Source organism: Aythya marila (genome assembly GCF_965140915.1).
Source record: "Aythya marila genome assembly, chromosome: 11".
Classification (NCBI taxonomy): domain Eukaryota; kingdom Metazoa; phylum Chordata; class Aves; order Anseriformes; family Anatidae; genus Aythya; species Aythya marila.
The window spans coordinates 18,651,074-18,668,583 of NC_139052.1; the positions used below are offsets into that span (position 1 = coordinate 18,651,074).

Consider the following 17,510-nt stretch of genomic DNA (forward strand, 5'->3'; position numbering starts at 1 on the left):
TGCAAATTCTCAGACAAAAGCGTGCTTAGAAACATGAATGTTTTTCCACTTGCTGCTCTAGATTTTTCCTTGCAACTTATACGTGCGCCCAGAAGACGGGGCAGCATACAAAGAATGGAAATGCTGACACCAGTGGGTACAACTGAGGCAGATATAGTCTCCTCACTTGTATTTTCTTGAATAACGTTATTCTTGTCAATCATTTGCTGAATTCATCCATTCTTATGCCTGTCCTCATAATTTCAGAGTGTAATCGAATTGCTTAATTATGACAAATTACCTCAGATTGTATCTTGGTCAGTAAAGGTAACTCACGAAACACTCAAAAGCTGTTGCATTTAACAACAGTACCATCTAGTGGCTTTGTGTACTTATACTGGCTGCTTAGCTTATCCCAAAGGAGAAGGTGTGTTAAGCCTCCGTTTCTGTACAGAGATCATGGGAACAAACAAGAACACAATAAAGTAAAAGTTCACAGTGAGGTTTTACTCTCTTGATAGTTGCTCTAATCTAGAAGCTTATTCAGATTCGTGCTGGTCTCCAAATCCTAGATCAGAAACTTTTAGCCAGGATTAGATGCTGGCTATGTCAAAACAATAGAGCTTATTAGACTCATCCAGCCCACATGGATCTGTTTGGGTTTTTAATGAAAAAGGAGTATCCAGTGGATTAGGAGAGAAGGAAAACCTCAGCTGCTGGAGCCCATAGGCAAAAAACTCCTATAGAAGCTGTGCTTGTCTTCCTAATCCATGGGTGTGCAGGAAACACCAAGGGAGACAGATTCTTCGCTAATGCATGTGTAATTTAAAGTGTTTTCTTCCCCCTCCACCCATCTGTGAGTTCAGCTGCACCTCTGCAGCATTTGCAGCATAATGCTACTGTTTCTGAGCCAGGAAGTGAAGCTAATTCAAAATACATTTTGACTTAGTTTTTAAGCCCCAGTTTGGGCTCGGGGCCAGCCTGGAAATGCTGATCACAAACTCCACGAGAGTTTTCCCGTCTAGATGTCTTCCTCTCCCTCAGCCTGTTAACTTGCTCCTCTTTGGCCAGCTAGTCTGTAGCACTACCTCTTGTGAAGCTGTGTTCCTCTGCAGCATGATGCATCACTTTTTCTTGTGTCTCTGGGACTGGGCTGCTGGGTGACTGGAGATGTCTGTACTGCTTGGTGTAGGAGTCCTGCTTGAGTTACAAAGGCAAGCCACGAGAAATGCAGAGCTAGATCTGCCAGCTAGCTGCTGCGTGCTTTACTTCCTCACAGCTTCCCTGCAGGGCAACAATATTTTTAGGCAGAAAGGAAGTTAATTGCCACATGCAAAGGTAAGATACAAAAAGAACAGTTAGAAAATGAAGAAATTCAAATATAAGGTCACACTTAAAATGGTAATAATAAGAACCTGCCTTCACAATTGAAACTCCCACAGTGTTTTAATGCAGACTGTCTCTAATAAAATTACTTAGTGATACCAACATTTGATTTATGCCCTTCTTGTGAGGAATTCTATCTCATAAAAAGGGAAGATAAATTGCTGTTTGGTGTTAGTGGTATAAAAAAAGAAATAGCATAGTCAGAATTTGGGAAAAACACTTTTTTTCTGGGGGAGGTGGAGAGGTGAAATACCCTTAGTTTGACATTATTTGGATTAAAATCTGGAAGTAGAGTTAATCCTTCCCTGTGGCCAGATAAATTCCACCAGATCATCAGAGCAGGCTCCTGTGCAGAGAGCGCTGCAGCAAAGCTGGCCAGAGTTTATCTGTTGCCATCATCAGGTGTGGCCTAGGAAGGGACATATCTCAGCCACTCGTGCATGAAGCAGCTCAGCCTGAACTAAGGGAAAGATGTGGGTTTCTCCAAATGTCAAAATCTCTCTTTGGCTTTCTGTTTTGGGAGTGGTAGCAGATAGGAACAGTCAGTTTTTATCACCGTGTTGTCAAATTCTACTTGAAGAAGTTTAATTCCTCATTTTTAAAAAATAAAACATAATCCTTGGAGCTCCAGTGAGTACCAGTGCTGCTCACTACCTTGCAGTGGGTGGGAAATGCCTTGTTCTGCAGCTCTGGGTGGCAGGTAGCTTCAGAGTGCAGTTCCTGTAGCTCTCCCACATTGCCCATCGTTTCAGATCTGCCTAACGCAGACATTAATTCTGGGGCTGCTTTTAACCCAGCCCATCGCAGCAGTAGGAAATTCAAGGCATTTAATAATTTAATAATTTAATAAAGTCCCTGACTTGTACCTGCTTCAGCCACCCGCTAGGCTCTTTTATTCTTGTTAGCATCCCACTTGATGCACTTTGTTAGGACTTTCAGGGGAAACAGCCCACGTCCTGTTTGTGTCTCAATGCTACAGGTCGGAAAACTGATCAAGGAAGCTGCTTCTAAAAGCAACCTCAAAAGGGTGACATTAGAGCTTGGAGGAAAAAACCCCTGCATCGTGTGTGCAGATGCTGACTGTAAGTATGGGCTGCTGTGTTCGTTTGCTGTAATACACCAGGTGTGGTGCTCTTTGTCTGCCTCTGCTGTCCTTTGGCAATCAGTAGGGTGGTGTTTGTTCCTTCTTCCACCCCAAAGGCTAGAGGAAGCCCCTGTCCAAGAGCAGGAGGATGTTGTGCTGTCCTTGAGCTCTTCCCCAGCACAGGGAGTGTTCCCATGATGAATGAGCAGACCATTATCCTACTGTCTTCCCCGGGGATGGCTGTAGTTGCAGATAAATCTTGCTTTTGTGTGTCTTTGCTATTGTGGTGCCTTCTCTTTGGTGGTACTGCAAAGCCTGAGCAGAATGGTGGGGAAAGTAGTTTCCTAAAACATAGTCCCCCTACAGGCATTCATGGCAGGAAGGTTTTGTAGCAGTAGGAAATATAGGTAAGCTGTGGCCACCAAAGGGATTTGAAAATCATGTTTGGCTTGGGAAAATACTCTCTCCTCTCCCGTGGAGGTTGAAAGCCAGAGGTACTTGTGCCATCTGTTAACGGTGGGTGTTGCAAGGAGCTGGCCTGAGCTGGTTGTGCGAGACAAGGGCACGCTGCTTTCTGAGCAGTCACCACTGAAATGAGTCTTCAGGAACCAACACGTGGCATCTGGGGATCCACATCTCAGTTCCCACAGTGGAGAAAACCTACTTGCTGCCCTCAACAAGTCCTTGTGAAGAAAGTGTCTGTGGCTGTGGCCAACTAGACACAGACAAAAGGCAGGAAGGGGGGTGGAAATAATAAGAGAGCTGGTCTGAGGGCAGTGCGAGGCCGTGTGAGTGTCTTCAGAGGGTGTGGGCTATTGTCAGCATTTTTTTAAGAAGGCTTTCAAAAGAGAAAGGAAAAAACAAGTCTGGAAACACTGAAAAGCTGAAACTATGCATGTGGTAACGCTTTTTCCTCCTGGGCCGTGGTGCAGTGGACTTGGCAGTGGAGTGTGCCCATCAAGGCGTGTTCTTCAACCAAGGGCAGTGCTGCACGGCCGCCTCGCGCGTGTTCGTGGAGGAGCAGATATACCCGGAGTTCGTCAAGCGCAGCGTGGAGTACGCGAAGAAGCGACTCGTTGGAGACCCCTTTGATGCCAGAACTGAACAAGGGCCCCAGGTAACTGTGTGCCTGAGAACAGTCGTTGTTTGGTTATTGGTTGCGTTTTGGTTTAATTTTCCTTGTGTAAATATTATCCTTGTGAATACGGTCCCAGCAGAAGCCCAGAGGGTGAGTAATGTATCATGGCTTTATTTTTCTCTCTATTTTAAATACCAATCAATCACAACTGTTGAAATGTTATGTTGTAATTTTTTAAACACAAATGTATTTAATTCACTTCTTATCCAGCTTTATGGAAGGGGCTGCCTCCCTGGTACAGTAATACAAAGCATGTTGCAGCGAGGAACAGCGATGCACAGATGGGTGCAGCTGCAGAAACGACCATTCAGCTACTTGGCTGTGCTGGTGATGACAAGTAGTTAAAACCCAGAGACTCCTGAGTCCCCACTTTCCCTCTCCTCCTCTGCCCCGCTTCTGATCCTTTGGAGAGGTTTCAGCTGAATTAGCAGGAAGAACCATGCCAAGCTGATGTCACAACCCGTTTTGTCAGAGCTTCCAGAGCCTTCGTCTTATTTCTTCCTTTCAAAGCCGTTCGAGCTGAAGTCGAGAGCTCTGGAGGAAGATGATCCTTGAGTCAGATCTTCTGCAGGGCCACTGCTTGCTTCCAAAAATAAAGGGGGAATCCCAGAAAGCTATAGCCCTGGCCTCCTGTTCTCAGTATTGCACTGTGAGATTTTGTTCCTTGATGCCATATGGGATCTCGCAGTGAGGGGATGACCATGGGACATCTGCCTCCCCTTATGTGGATCTCTAGGTCCATTCACACTTGATCTGTGCAAGGAAAAACTTAATTAAGTGTCCTCGTGTATGGGGAATAAAACGATGTATGTCCCCAGATCATGCAGGTGCCGCATCTTTCCCTGTAACTGGCCTAGAATGGACTTTCAAATTGCTCATCATTCTTAGGAAGATAATCCCATGTTGGAACTTGCTTCAGCAGAGATGAGATGACCCTCGAACTATCACAGGGTCTGCCCTTCTGTTAAGAGCTCTCAGCTTTTCTTTTTTGTTTATTGTTTGATATAATATCATCCCAAGCCTTACCCAGCTTTTGATAGCAGTGGACGAGTTGCGTTTATAATTAGTCCTGTGATGACCATGTTCATCTGGCTGCTCAGAGACCACTGACTTCATGAGAGGAGCCCCTGAAATCATAGGAAGTAGTAGTGGGGTTTTAAAGGGTGAAACCCCCTGCACTGGGCAGAACATGTAGGACTGGGCTGCTGCTTTCAGCTCGTCCTTGCCCTCAGTACTTGGCAGGCTGGCAGAGCACCACGCTCTGGTATTGCTGCTGTGATTTAAGGGAGATTGCCGACAGAGCTATAATTAAGGGTAACAGTAAGTACAAATAGAGTCTGGCCAGGTTGTAAATATAGCTTGTACGTCCTCTTTCCCTGTTCTACCTTACCTGTTATGCCCGTGGGTAGGAGAGATAGGACCCAATACACACATACCTGAAGTTCTCTGCATGCAGCTGTCAAGCCCAGGATGGAAAAGTGTTGAGAAAGTGGAAGGAAACTGCTAAACCCTAGGCTTTCATGTGGCTCCCAGTGCAAACCACTTCCTCTGCACCTATTTTTGCTTTCTCTCTGGAGCCTATTGTAAGATGCAACACGCAGAAATTCAGGTAGAAGAGAGAAATGATGTAGTGTCACAAGGGCTTAAAATACCTCCAAAGTAGCAAAGATTCACACCTGCCCACCAGCTACCATTGAACTGTAGTTTCCAGACCAGATTTCTCCTCTGTTCCTGAAGTAACCTGCTGTGCCGTGAGGAGAGGGGTTTTTCTGAAGTGATGGAGAAGGGAAGAAGTCACTAGGAGAAAAAAAAATCTCTTCCTCTTGCCCTTCATCTCTCCACTTTGGGCCTTGGTTGCCTCAGATTCGGGTCATTGCTTTTACTCTCCTCCTGTGGGTCAGAGAATGAACAAAACCTGTACAGAGGCTGCTGTATAGCCCCCATTCTGAGACGATCACCGGCTTAGATGCCAGCAATGTGAAGAAGTTGGAGCCAGCCCTTAGGCTCTGGGGTTTGTAGCCCATCATCTTTTTGCTCCTTCACCAGCTCCCTGTGCTTTTAGCCAGACAACGGGACCAGGAACTTAAAACAGAGCTCAGAAAGTGTGAAACAGGAGATCTCTGCAGCCCAAGCTCTGAGCTGGTGCTGTGTGAAACCAAGCTGAGCACAGTGCTCTGGGTAGCTGCAGGGGACCTCCTGGAGTGGGACAGACAGTACTGCTCTGTGAGAACTTGATGTAAGCTAGTCCAGGAAAATAGGGCCTGTCTGCAGCTGTTCCTTCCTATAGTGTACCGCGTTTATAAGCTAGATTGGGGAACTGGCTGATTCAGGTCTGAACCAGCCTTTTTGGAGGTGAGGAAGAAACGTTTTAGTCAGATCAGTTCCCTGCTATGTGTTACCGTGCACTGGCATGGATGCTTGTGGTATGGGTATAGGGAAAATACTGTGTCAGCTGCAATATTGGGTTATGCTGATATAAACTGTGCTTCTCTGATCAAAATTAAGTCAAATTTAAACAGTATTAAGTTTAAATAGAAGAAGTGAGGCATGCTTCTGATGTGACTTCTCCAAAGCTCACATGTGTCTGACTGTGTTGGCTGGCTGGAATTCAAAGGACACCACAAGAGACCTGAGGGGTAATCAGGGCTGCAGGGCTGTTTGAGTAAAGTGCCAACCTCAAATAACAGACCAAGGGCATTTTTCAACTTCGGATTCCTGTGAGCTGTATCATAGGAAAGAATAAAGTAAATCTGCACAGATGGCTGGCTGGTTAACCAGAGTATTTACAAAGCTGTGAACAGCAGACTGCGTTAGGTAAGACTAAGGTCCTGGTGGACAAGAACAGGGATTAAATCAGAACAAGACTAGGCTGGTTTTCTTGCTGTAAAGCCCCAAGTACTGGGGTTTCTGGACTATAAAGGATGGTTTACAGGAAGCAAATAAGCTCTAAAGCTGCTGTGTGGTACTTGCCAGCCAGAAGTTATTCAGCCCAAACCCCACTGCTTGAATTTTGAGACGGTGAATATTTTCCTTAGACCGTAGTTGTTTGTGGATGTTAGGATTAAAGTTTGAAAGTAGAGTATGTGAGTAGAAAGAGCGTGTGTCAGTCTGTTGGACACAGTTGTGGGATTATTCTGTAGGATTACAAATGCTAGGTTTGGAAAAGGAAAAACTGCTTCTGGCAATCTTGACTTAAATGAAGCAAGACGTGAAGATTTGGGGGTTCTCAGCATTACAGCAATCTTTAAAAGCCTTCCTCTTTTTTGAATTAGATGGACAAAAAATAGAATTTGCTCTACTAGTGTGTTTTTAATAGAAGGCAATAGTCAAACCATAAATAATAGTGGAGTAGGGAACAGAATTTAAACAAGCCTTGCAAGCTCTGGTTACAATGACAAACAGTTCCACCCTTGCATGTCATTTTTACAAATGTTTTCTTTCCCCAGTGTCTTTTCATCTAACTGTAGTTTGCCTTGCAACAAGTTACAGCTGTATAAATATCCTTGTTTTGTTTTCTGTGTTGTGAAGTGGATGAACTGGATTGGTCTGGATCACAGACATGCCAGGATGGAAAGCAGTTGCAGATATTTTCAAATTATTTACATTTGGCAGCTAAGCAACCAGGCAAAGAGACAATATGCGTGACACCTGCCAAGCTTACTTATGTGACACCCTGTATCCTACACGAGGGCACGCATTTCTTTGTGCAGTAGCATGTATCAAGTGTTTTCTTGGGTAGCATCATAACACATGAGAGAACACGAGCACTTAGTACAAGCTGTCCGCAGCACATGTGATATGCACATCTGTGTGGCAGGAGATGTGCTGTTCTGGTTTTGCTGTGTACCAGAAGTACCCTAAGGACACCCTCCTGAAGCTTTGATATTTGTCTGCAAGCATGAAAACTTGGATTGTGTGTGGCCAGGATTAACAAGGGACAGGATATAGTCTGTAATCTGGGGGAGTCGAGCGTGGAACGCTCCGTGTAAACAGTCCCAACTGGCAACTGGCCCTGCCAAAATGAAAGCAGATGTCTAGGGAGGGGTACTGAACCAGCACAAGCATTTGGTGATAGCTGGCATTCAGAATCACCTCCCAGGCAACCAGGAGCCAGTGGTGGAGCCTTTTATTTAATTCACCTCCATGGATTTGTTGATTTTGTTTGTTTGTTTGAAGTTCTCCATTAGTCTTTGACTACCTGCAGCATGCTGCGAGGAAGTGTTTCATTGCTTAATTGTGCATCGTGCAAACAGCCACGTTCCTTTGTTTGAAGGCTAATGGTATCTGCAGCACAATGCTGCACGTTGGAGCACAAAAGAAGGACCAGTGCTGGTCAGTACTGGGCTTCTGCACCTCTCCCCAGCACACAGCCTGCTGTGTTGATGGAGGGATGTCTCCTGCCAGTGCAGAAAACCAAAACATGCTGGGATGCTACTAGTCTCTGAGATCCTCGAAAGGTGATTCCATTTTTACAAATATGACTTCAGTGCAGTCATTGCTCTGAAGTCACCCAGGTGACCAGCTGCCAGCCAGATGTAGCCCCGTTCACTACGGGCTCTGGGTTTCACCCTGTTCGTCACCCAGTGGAGTGTGAACCTGTTTATCTCACAGCTGGACAGTTTGTCCAGAAGGATGCTGTGAGGGACAATTGGTACGTCCCAGAGCTGGTGTGAAGTGAGCCATGGGAGTGCGTGTTTGGGATGCTGCGGAAGGGAAAGTGGAGAGACTCCCTCCGTGTGGCAGCAAACTATTAGATCAGATTAAGTATTAGATTAGATTAAGCTATCATATGTGTTTTCTGTGGCTCAGGGATATGCCTATCTCATGTCTTTCATCGTGCTTATTGCCTGACTTGCTGTCATAGATGAAGTGTAAACTTTCTTGCTCTAACGGTGCCCTGCAAATATGTCCCTGGACATACAACCTGGCAGCAGCAGGTCTCAGTCTCTGGAACAGCGATGGTAAATCACTGATGTTTTCTTTCTTTTTTGTCTGACAGATTGACCAAAACCAGTTTGATAAGATCCTGGAGCTGATAGAAAGTGGGAAGAAAGAAGGTGCAAAGCTGGAGTGTGGGGGTCTTGCCATTGAAGACAGAGGCCTCTTTATAAAACCCACTGTGTTTTCAGAGGTCACTGACAACATGCGTATTGCCAAAGAAGAGGTACAGTACAAGTCACGTGAACCTTTATATACATTCCCATGATGTAAATGGAAAAGCAGCTGTAGAAAAGAGGTGTGGTTGTGGTTTGAAGTGAAAACTTGAAAGGAGAATAGAAATTTCACATATTTTACTTATTATGATGTCCTAAAAACTGTGGAATCCATATTCTTCTGATGAAGTGTCTGCAAGGTGAGCTTCAATCCAGAGTGGTATGGGGGGGAGATGATGTGAGGAGGAGAGCAGCACAGGCAAAAATGCTGACAAAATATTTTAGCAGCATTTTATTCTTTTGTGCAATTAATGGAGTGCCTGCCTGCCAGCCATTTCTATTGCCTTGCTGCTTCCCCCATTTTATTTTGTTTTCCAAAAGTGAAGTAGCCCTGTGAGTGTGCTCCCTGTACAGTAACAAACCCACATAAAAATCTAGTAGGTATCGTTACCCGAAAGCTTTTGGGTCTCATTTCAAGAGAACTCGGTATAACAGAAAATAAAAACAAACGCCTTATCTAGATTTAGCTGCTGTGAATGCTGTTTGTGGATAGTGATGATGGACTGGTTTCTGACAGAATCCTAGATTTTAAAGCTCAGTAAAAATAACTGAAGTAGCATCAGGCTGGAGCAATTCAATGTTGCCCTGTAGTTTGGAAGGTTTTCTGAAGACAGAATTATACACTCCTTCTCTGTACAGACTGATGGCTGTGTGTGCCACGTGCTCTTACGCACCTCCTGCTGAGTAAACTTGAAATTGCTTAGCTGATTTCAGTACATGCTGATTCCAAGTGATAGAGGAGAGTATGATGTGTGTTCTTGATCCGCTTCTTTGTAAAAAGGAGTTGCTTTATTGCAGAAAGAGGGAACTAGAACTCTGGGACCTGAAGCTGGTGAGCAGGGAAGAAATGGCCCTGTTATGCTGCCACTGAAGAACATTAATCAAGTAGTGTTAGCATCTGAAATAATCTCAAATTCTCTTCCCATAGTAAAATCCCCTGAGGCTGACCATTTTTTCCCAATAAGAAATATGGTCAAAGCCAGCAAAATGCACATCTAATACTCTGGCTTCCATTATCCATACACAGAAAAAATGAACAAGCTGCATGTGATTAGATCCTGTGATATTCCTTTGAAATATAGTTAATCTACTTTTCATCATGTTTCCCAATGGAAAATAAGTAGCTGCTGAAGTCCAACTGGCACTTGTTCTTTATAGTTTAGCCTAGTGCATTTTATGGGGCTGCTTACTGTTCATTCCCGACAAAATATTTAGATGTCTCAGATCTGCCGCAGAATCTCCAAGGAACCTGGGAAAGATATCAGTCAGTCTGGGCATGAGTTGCATTCTAAAAATAGAGGGGGATAAAAGTTGAAAATCCCATGACAGGCCTTTTTTTTTTTTTTTTTTTTTTTTTTTTAATGAACTGACTCCAAATCCCCAGTCATGATTCATGAGGTTTATCCAGTTTCATTCATATACGGTTTTGTTGCAAATGCACATTTTTTTTTTGCCTAGGATCAAGGCTCCAGTTAAATACCTGCATCTTCCAAAAGCGTGAAAAAATAGAAACACTTGTATAGGCTAAAGAGCCAGGCAATTTGGTTAGCCTAGCCCTCAATGGGGCACAAGTGAGACTTTTTCTCACCTTCAGTGGGGGAATGATTATTGTATTGCAAGACCACGCAGGCCCCACCTTTGGTAGCGTTCATGATGGGAGGTTCTATCCCCGAAATTGGGAAGTACTGTGTGCACTGGCTGCTTCTATACTGCCAACCTGGGATGCCAAATCTGTGGTCAAACGTATCCGTGGTAAATGCTCTGCAGGCAAATTAACTGCATGCACTTGCAGAAGCGAAGTTAAGGCCAAGGAAGAAAACTTGCAATGCTTGACGTATAGTAATTTCTTTTTAAGCGCATTCAACTTCTTCTGAGTCCAAAAAGAGAATGAATTGTAAATGAAGTAAGGATGAATCATCTGAAACTTGTCCAGATCTAACTGCTTATTTGATTGTTGTAGATGATCCACTAGTTGTTGGATCTTTGCATTTATTAACCACTGCAGCACATCACTGTACTTTCTTTAAATTCAGTTCAGTGAGTAGTTTTTAAGAGACTCAACCACTGACTTCTAGAAAAGCTAGTATATAAGACTTCAAATATAATATCCAAACAGAGCTGCTGATTCTGATTACGTCAAAACTACCGTAAGTAGCAAAGACTTTCCCATGCTAATGTTTAATTTGTGTGCAGATTTTTGGGCCGGTTCAGCCAATTATGAAGTTCAAGAGTATAGAAGAGGTCATAAGAAGAGCCAACAATACTGAGTACGGACTCACGGCTGCGGTGTTCACAAAGAATCTGGACAGAGCGTTAATGTTGGCTTCTGCATTGCAATCAGGAACTGTCTGGTAAGCAGTGTGAGATCGCAGTTTGGGCTGTGCTTTTGTCTGCTGGGAGTGGGGAGGGCTGTATGATTTGTAGTCCCATATAAATGCTGGAGGTCAGATATGTTAGTAGTCTGTTTAATTCTTGATATTCTCCTAAGCAACATCCATTCATCAAAATAAAGTGGTGAGGACCAGACAGTCTGGCATGAAACGGTGCATTTATTCATTCAGTCACTGTAGTTCTTTACATCTGGAGACCTCTGAAAATATAAGGGTTGTACTAAGCTCCACCAGATGTGATGCCTTCCAAAATCATGTATGTAGAAAAGAGCAACTCTTATGATCTTAAGGTAGCATCAATTGGGGTCTTGCACAAACCGTTACGGGCAGTAGATGGCATCATACCACTGTCAGAAAGATAAGTAGCTATTTTGCTTAAAACACTTCTTATTTTATATTAGTATATTTTAAAAGATGGAATCCTGATTATTTTTTCCCCACTGAAGATAGGAATTTGATCTGGTCTCTGAACTTGATGCATACAGAGGACTGATTTCAAGAATTTGTGCCAGAAGAATTCACCTCTTTGAGAAATATTTAAATAAAAATGGGATGTCGGGCTTTGAAGGATCTGTGTACTGTACTGAAGGTGCAGTCCTACAGCACCAAGCCATAACTGGCTCTCTTCAGTCATTTCATCTCCCTAAATTGCTGAGGAGGTATCTGCATGAGCTCCTCCTACCCGTTGTCTACAGAAATGGGGCTAGTGCTTCTCTTTTCCTGTGGCACAAGTGTCTAATGGAGGCCAACTCTTCTTCTATACCTGGAAGTGGGTGGTAGGGCCTGGTTTTGAGTGTTTAGACAACTTTGTGTAAACATGTTTGTTTCAGAATGCACTTCATTAATCTGGGGCAGACTTTCATCTACCCTCAAGCATGAATCTGAACGCAGCATAAATTCCAGCTCTAGCATGAATGTCTTAGCCGTTAGAGATTATGAAGTGAGATATGAATCAAACTCAGAGCACTACTCAAATGCCTTCTGTTTCTGTAGCAAAATAAGATGATATTGCTAAAACCTGATTTCTCAACTGAAGGAACTGTAACGGATTTCAGCCTCTTGTAACGCTGCTGTTGTCATCACCTTATTTCTCCCTGGTATTGAATTGTCTTTTTATGTTTTTATCACAGGATCAACTGTTACAATGCTCTCTATGCACAGGCTCCTTTTGGTGGCTTTAAAATGTCAGGCAATGGCAGAGAACTGTAAGTTTTGCTTAATGTTTTGTTTATATATGGTTGGTAAATGCAGTAGTGATTGTGGCTTGGTGATAATATTGTTGAATTTGCTTTTAAACTATCAGGCTTGCAGCTTGCTCCATCGGTTGGTGCTAGGCCAATACAGCATGGAAATAAAGCACAGATTTGAGAACAGTAGCAGTGCTTTCATCTACTTGATAAACTATTGCCAGCTTCCATTCAGCAAATTCCACTTGCAGGCATTATTTTCTTACTAGTTAGATCTTTAGATCAAGAAGGATTTTTAGATCACTTTGGTCTGGGGCCACTTGTATCTACCTCAAACCTCTTCCATCTTTACATGCTGGTATCTAGGCCTCCCTTTACAGCTGCATCACACTTCTAGCTTTCAAGTGTTGGAGCTAGAAAAACAGAATGTTCTCCAAGAAGAGATCCCCACCTTCTAAGCCTGCCTGTAATTTAGGAAATTACAGAAGGTTCTTCTGTCCCTTTTCCCCAGCCTGACTGGGCTATCAGACATTCCGGCTCTCTAGTTACTAATGCAGAGCTTTTTAAAACAAGGTCATCCTACAAGTTAGAAGAAGAGTTGAGAAATTGACTTATATCTTAATTTTCTTCTTGTACGGGAGAGAGGTGGGTTTTATTACACCATACAGAGGAACCTGATGCACCTCTTCTTTCATAAGGCAGATTTGTTTCCAGGAACCCTTTCCAGTAACTGTTCTGGTGCATCTTCTGCTCTGAGATATTCAGACGCCTCACTTGCTAAGCACAGCAGATGAAAGAATCTTCAAAAGAGACATGCATGTTGAGACCTTTTGGTTTACTTTGCCTGACTGCATGGCTAATTAAAGGATGTCAGGGGCATATCCCTTGGGCAAGGCATGGCAATGAGGGCAGCTTCCACCAACTACAACACAATGCAGTGGTTGGGTTTCTCATCAATATCGATTTCTGGAGTAACTGTGCCCCCCGATGTGCAGTTACCTGGTTGACAGAAGCCTACCTACTTTCAGTGAAAAAGTAACTTTAGTTATTGTTTAAACACTGATAAGTATGTTCATAAGTATGGCTTCTCACAATAGTACTTGATTTTCACTAGGCTGAGAGACACAAGCTGTGACCACAGTAATGACAGGGTGTAGTTGTGTGTACATACATGCATGTGCACAGATTATTAGATGTGGGGAGCCAAAATGATAGCTGATGTAAGTTAATTTGGATCTGGTTTTAATGGCCTGATGTTATCTGCAGCAGCTGTTGATCTGTGGCTAAGATACACTTGTGCAGAAATCTCTTATCTTAGGGAAGCACACATTAACATGCTGCAATCGTTTGTCCCTTTCCCTCCTCTTTCTTCTTTTCCAGTGGTGAATATGCCTTGGCAGAATATACTGAAGTGAAAACAGTCACCATTAAACTCTCCCAGAAGAGTCCATGAAAACAGAAGGCCTAAAAATGCTGACACTCTGAATGTGACACATCGGGGGTGTATTCAGAGCAAGTGGGAGGGGAGGGGTAGGAAAGAAAATGGAAACGCCTAACTTTTTTCCTCTAGAAACATTGAATCTACTGGACTCCATTTTGTCAACTGGCTCTTGGAAAACTGATTTAACTGACCCTACTGGCAGCATAGCACACACGTGTACTCTGCGAGTCCCTGGCTGTACATCTGTCTGCTACCTGTGACTAAAATGCTGGTCAGTCACCTGTCAGCGGGACATCTGCTTTCAAACTGTACCCCTGAAGGACTTGGACATCGAGGGCGTGTTAGAGAGACTTCCGGTACCTTTAGCAATTAGTTGTTTGTGAAACAATTAGTTGATTGTTAAACACCTTCAGAGGCATGTGGGTTTCTCTTGGCATGAACAGACCTGAGCAGTAGGGCTAATCCAACTTAACTGACGTTGATGGAGTTTGTGTGAAGACTGCAGATGAAGTTTTGGATGGGAGTGCAAACTTTCAAGGAAGGATCTAAAGAAATTTTGTTTGAAAGAGCTATCTTGGTCTCTCTAAAGATATGTGCATCCTCCATATTGGTGATATTCTAGCCCTGAATGAGATTGATGGGAGTTTCCTGGAGGACTCTTTTGGGGCCATTATTTCACCCAACAGAGCTAGACTTTAAAGTGTCCTTTGAACCTGATGTTTTGGTGTGCACACATTTCACATGCTGCATATGCAAGTTACTGACTTGCTAGCCCTTCTGGCTCCAAATGAGTCGCAATTGTATCTCATACCTTCACTATAGCACTTTTTGCAAGAGGATTTTGCACTGTACTTACCGTGATGACACAGAGTTGAATTCTAAACATGTAGCATGGTAGATACCCCAGAGAAAACATCCCACACCAATCCTCCTGATCTGGGAGAGGGAGCAGAAGAGCTGCAAGAAGCTGTCCTTCTCTCTCTTTCACTCTCAGGCTGTGTGAACATTTTTTGAGCCAGAGCTGTCATGATGAGAGTAAAACAAGCTCTTCTCACCACTTCTTTTTCCCTTGTGAATGTAGCTTAAAATCGAGTTCTGGAAGTACAGTATAAAAAGGCAGGTGCTCCCAAGCACATACTGAATGCTAAAGATGTGGGTGTACAAATGAGTTACCAAGGAATAAGCTATGGCTGGACTTAATATCTCAGCACCTCTGCAGTAAATGCCCCTGAGAGTGTCATCACCTTGTAGCTGGTCCTTCACTGAGGAATAAACTGCTTCGAATTGGCTCTTGCTTATAGTCATATAAGCATGCACATACACGAATAGCATCCTCGGAGTGGCTGTCACATTGAGTTCATGCCTTCGCATCTCCTGCAGTAATTTCTTTGCACACCCAGGCAGTACTTACTACAAGACTGATGAAAAGCCACCTGCTGTCATCAGGTCCTGAGCTCACTCCTTTCCTTCCCCCTCCTCCTGGAACCACTGGTAAGAGAATGGGAAGTCCCAGGTCTGCAGGAGCTGTACATATGCAGATTTTGAAGCAGGAATGAAAGTCTAACCTCTACTCTCCAATGCAAGCAGGAACTTAACTGTAACTTCTGTGATCAGAGAGACAGCTAGTCAGTAACAAGTTCTGTTGTGAGTGGACCTTTTTTCGGAAGGGGAAGGAAGGTGGGTGGTGGTAAGTAAGGAAAAAGTTTGCATGAGCCTAAACTTCCTTATTAGTTGTTGAACATTGAAATTGCACTTCAACACTGCTTAATTTCTTAAATGACATACCTCCAACAGCTGTGTACAACTAAGTGCCTGTCCTCCCACGGATATGTGGGACAGGTAAATCTCCCCATCCAGTGAAGAAAATGTCCTCCCTACCCCATGAAAGGCCAAATGGGAACATTGTAAATAAGCTTCTATTTTTGTAATACACTTAGAGCGCAAACATCTTCTCAGACAAATATTTTACTTTTGCCTACTTGACGGTTTTCTAGGGCTGCAGTCAGACAGTAGGGAGGTAAGGCAAACAGTAAAAGGCTGGTTATCTTGATGTATCTCTGTATTCACTTTTGATAAACAGTGGTTTTAACTGAAATCATCTGAGAATCTTAAAATCCTAGTATTCTGGCTTTATATGTATAATATATATTTCAACACTTTTTTTTCCCTTATCAAGTTTTTAAAAAGTTGATGTATCTCTTATTGTATAAATCAGGGTTTGACTCTACACACTGAATTTTCTAAGTTATATAACATTAGACACTAACTTTAAAATAACCCCTTAGAGGGTATATATTCTTTCATTGCACAGTAAGGCTTTCATATGAAATACTACTTTTTTTTTAAAGAACTATATTTATAAATTAGGATACAGTTAATCTAATGTATTTTTATAGCTAAAGGTACATGAAAATGCTATGTTTAAACCTCTTGTATATATCTAGACTATGGGTATCTTTTTGTAATAGTTCTTGTTCCTAATAAAAGTTTAACTTTGTGAAACGCTTTTTGAATGCTACATATTGGTATGCCTCAAAGTGAGATGGGGAAGTGGGAAACTTCTGCTGAGTGTACTCATTGTAACAGAGGAGTAATTAATACTTTATTTACACTGATTAGTGTGCCTTGAGATAATTCCGGCCCCTCTACTGCACACGTTAAGACCTTTTCCATCAGTGTGTAGCTTCCACTCAACCCAGTCCTCCTGCCACCGTTTCTTATTTCACTCTGAATTTGGCCCATTGTGTTAATAAAAGGGATCGCTGGAAAGAGTTAAGGTTTCGTGCTTCTGAAACAAAATGGCCCTGTATTGCTCTAGTTACAGCGGGCTCTTCCTCGAACAGCCTGGTGTCTGTTTCCCTCGATTCAGTGACCCAGCAGTATTCCCCAAACAGAAACATGCATGGGGCTCACAAGAGGCAACGTAATTTCAAGGTATCTTTATTTCAAGGTACCTTTTACACTCAGCAGGACTGAATGTAGAGTGTGTGTTGGCATTTCTGTATGTGGGGATTCAGTATCTCACTGGGGGACTCTGAAGGAATCTTAACTTGGATTCATTTCTGCAATCTGTGAAGAATAGCCTGTTTTAAAAAGGGCAAGGGAAGTGAAGTGCTGAAGTGTGGTCAGTGCTCTACAAATAAAAGCCGGATCATGTGTCTGTTAGCTTACCCTTTAAGCAATTGCTTTTGCCACTTACAGGGAGTAGAGCAAGGAAGGAGAGCAGGGCTGCAGTAGGCAGGAGCAAGCACAGCTCCTTCCAGTTTAGAGCAGGATGGATCCTTTCTGCCTTCAGAGGTGGGCCTCAAAACAGAGAATTTGAAGGGACTGTGGACCATGCTGCCGGATGGGATGTCCTGCCTTGGGCTGGCTGCTTCCTAAACCCCTTTGTGACACAGCCATCACTAGTAAGACTGCTCCACACCTTCCCTTTACTGTCTTATTTCTTTCATCTGCAGTGTGGACAGAGCAAGAAATTACCACTGTCTTTAGCTCTCTTCACATCTAATACACGTGTGAGAAAAGACACAAATACCTGTCATCTCCCTACACAGGGCAAGCCAAGCCCCTTGAATTTTCCACTTGGTAACAGCATTGCACAGGAGCTTTGTGACCAAACATTAGAAGGGAGAAGGCTGGAGATACAAATTATTGTAACATAATCAATGGAGACGTAAGCCAGGAAGAGGGGG

General features: G+C 43.3%; 1 protein-coding gene across 1 annotated transcript in view; it reads left to right on the forward strand.

Moving 5' to 3' along the window:
* Positions 1-16,317, forward strand: part of ALDH1A3 (aldehyde dehydrogenase 1 family member A3) — a 35,389-nt gene extending 19,072 nt beyond the window's left edge. Inside the window, exons 8-13 of the mRNA XM_082769390.1 lie at positions 2,345-2,447; positions 3,382-3,566; positions 8,587-8,751; positions 10,994-11,151; positions 12,321-12,395; positions 13,758-16,317. Of these exons, the coding sequence (XP_082625516.1) occupies positions 2,345-2,447; positions 3,382-3,566; positions 8,587-8,751; positions 10,994-11,151; positions 12,321-12,395; positions 13,758-13,830 (759 nt within the window). The 3' untranslated portion in view covers positions 13,831-16,317. The remainder of the gene's footprint in view (positions 1-2,344; positions 2,448-3,381; positions 3,567-8,586; positions 8,752-10,993; positions 11,152-12,320; positions 12,396-13,757) is intronic.
* The last annotated feature ends 1,193 nt before the right edge of the window (positions 16,318-17,510 follow it).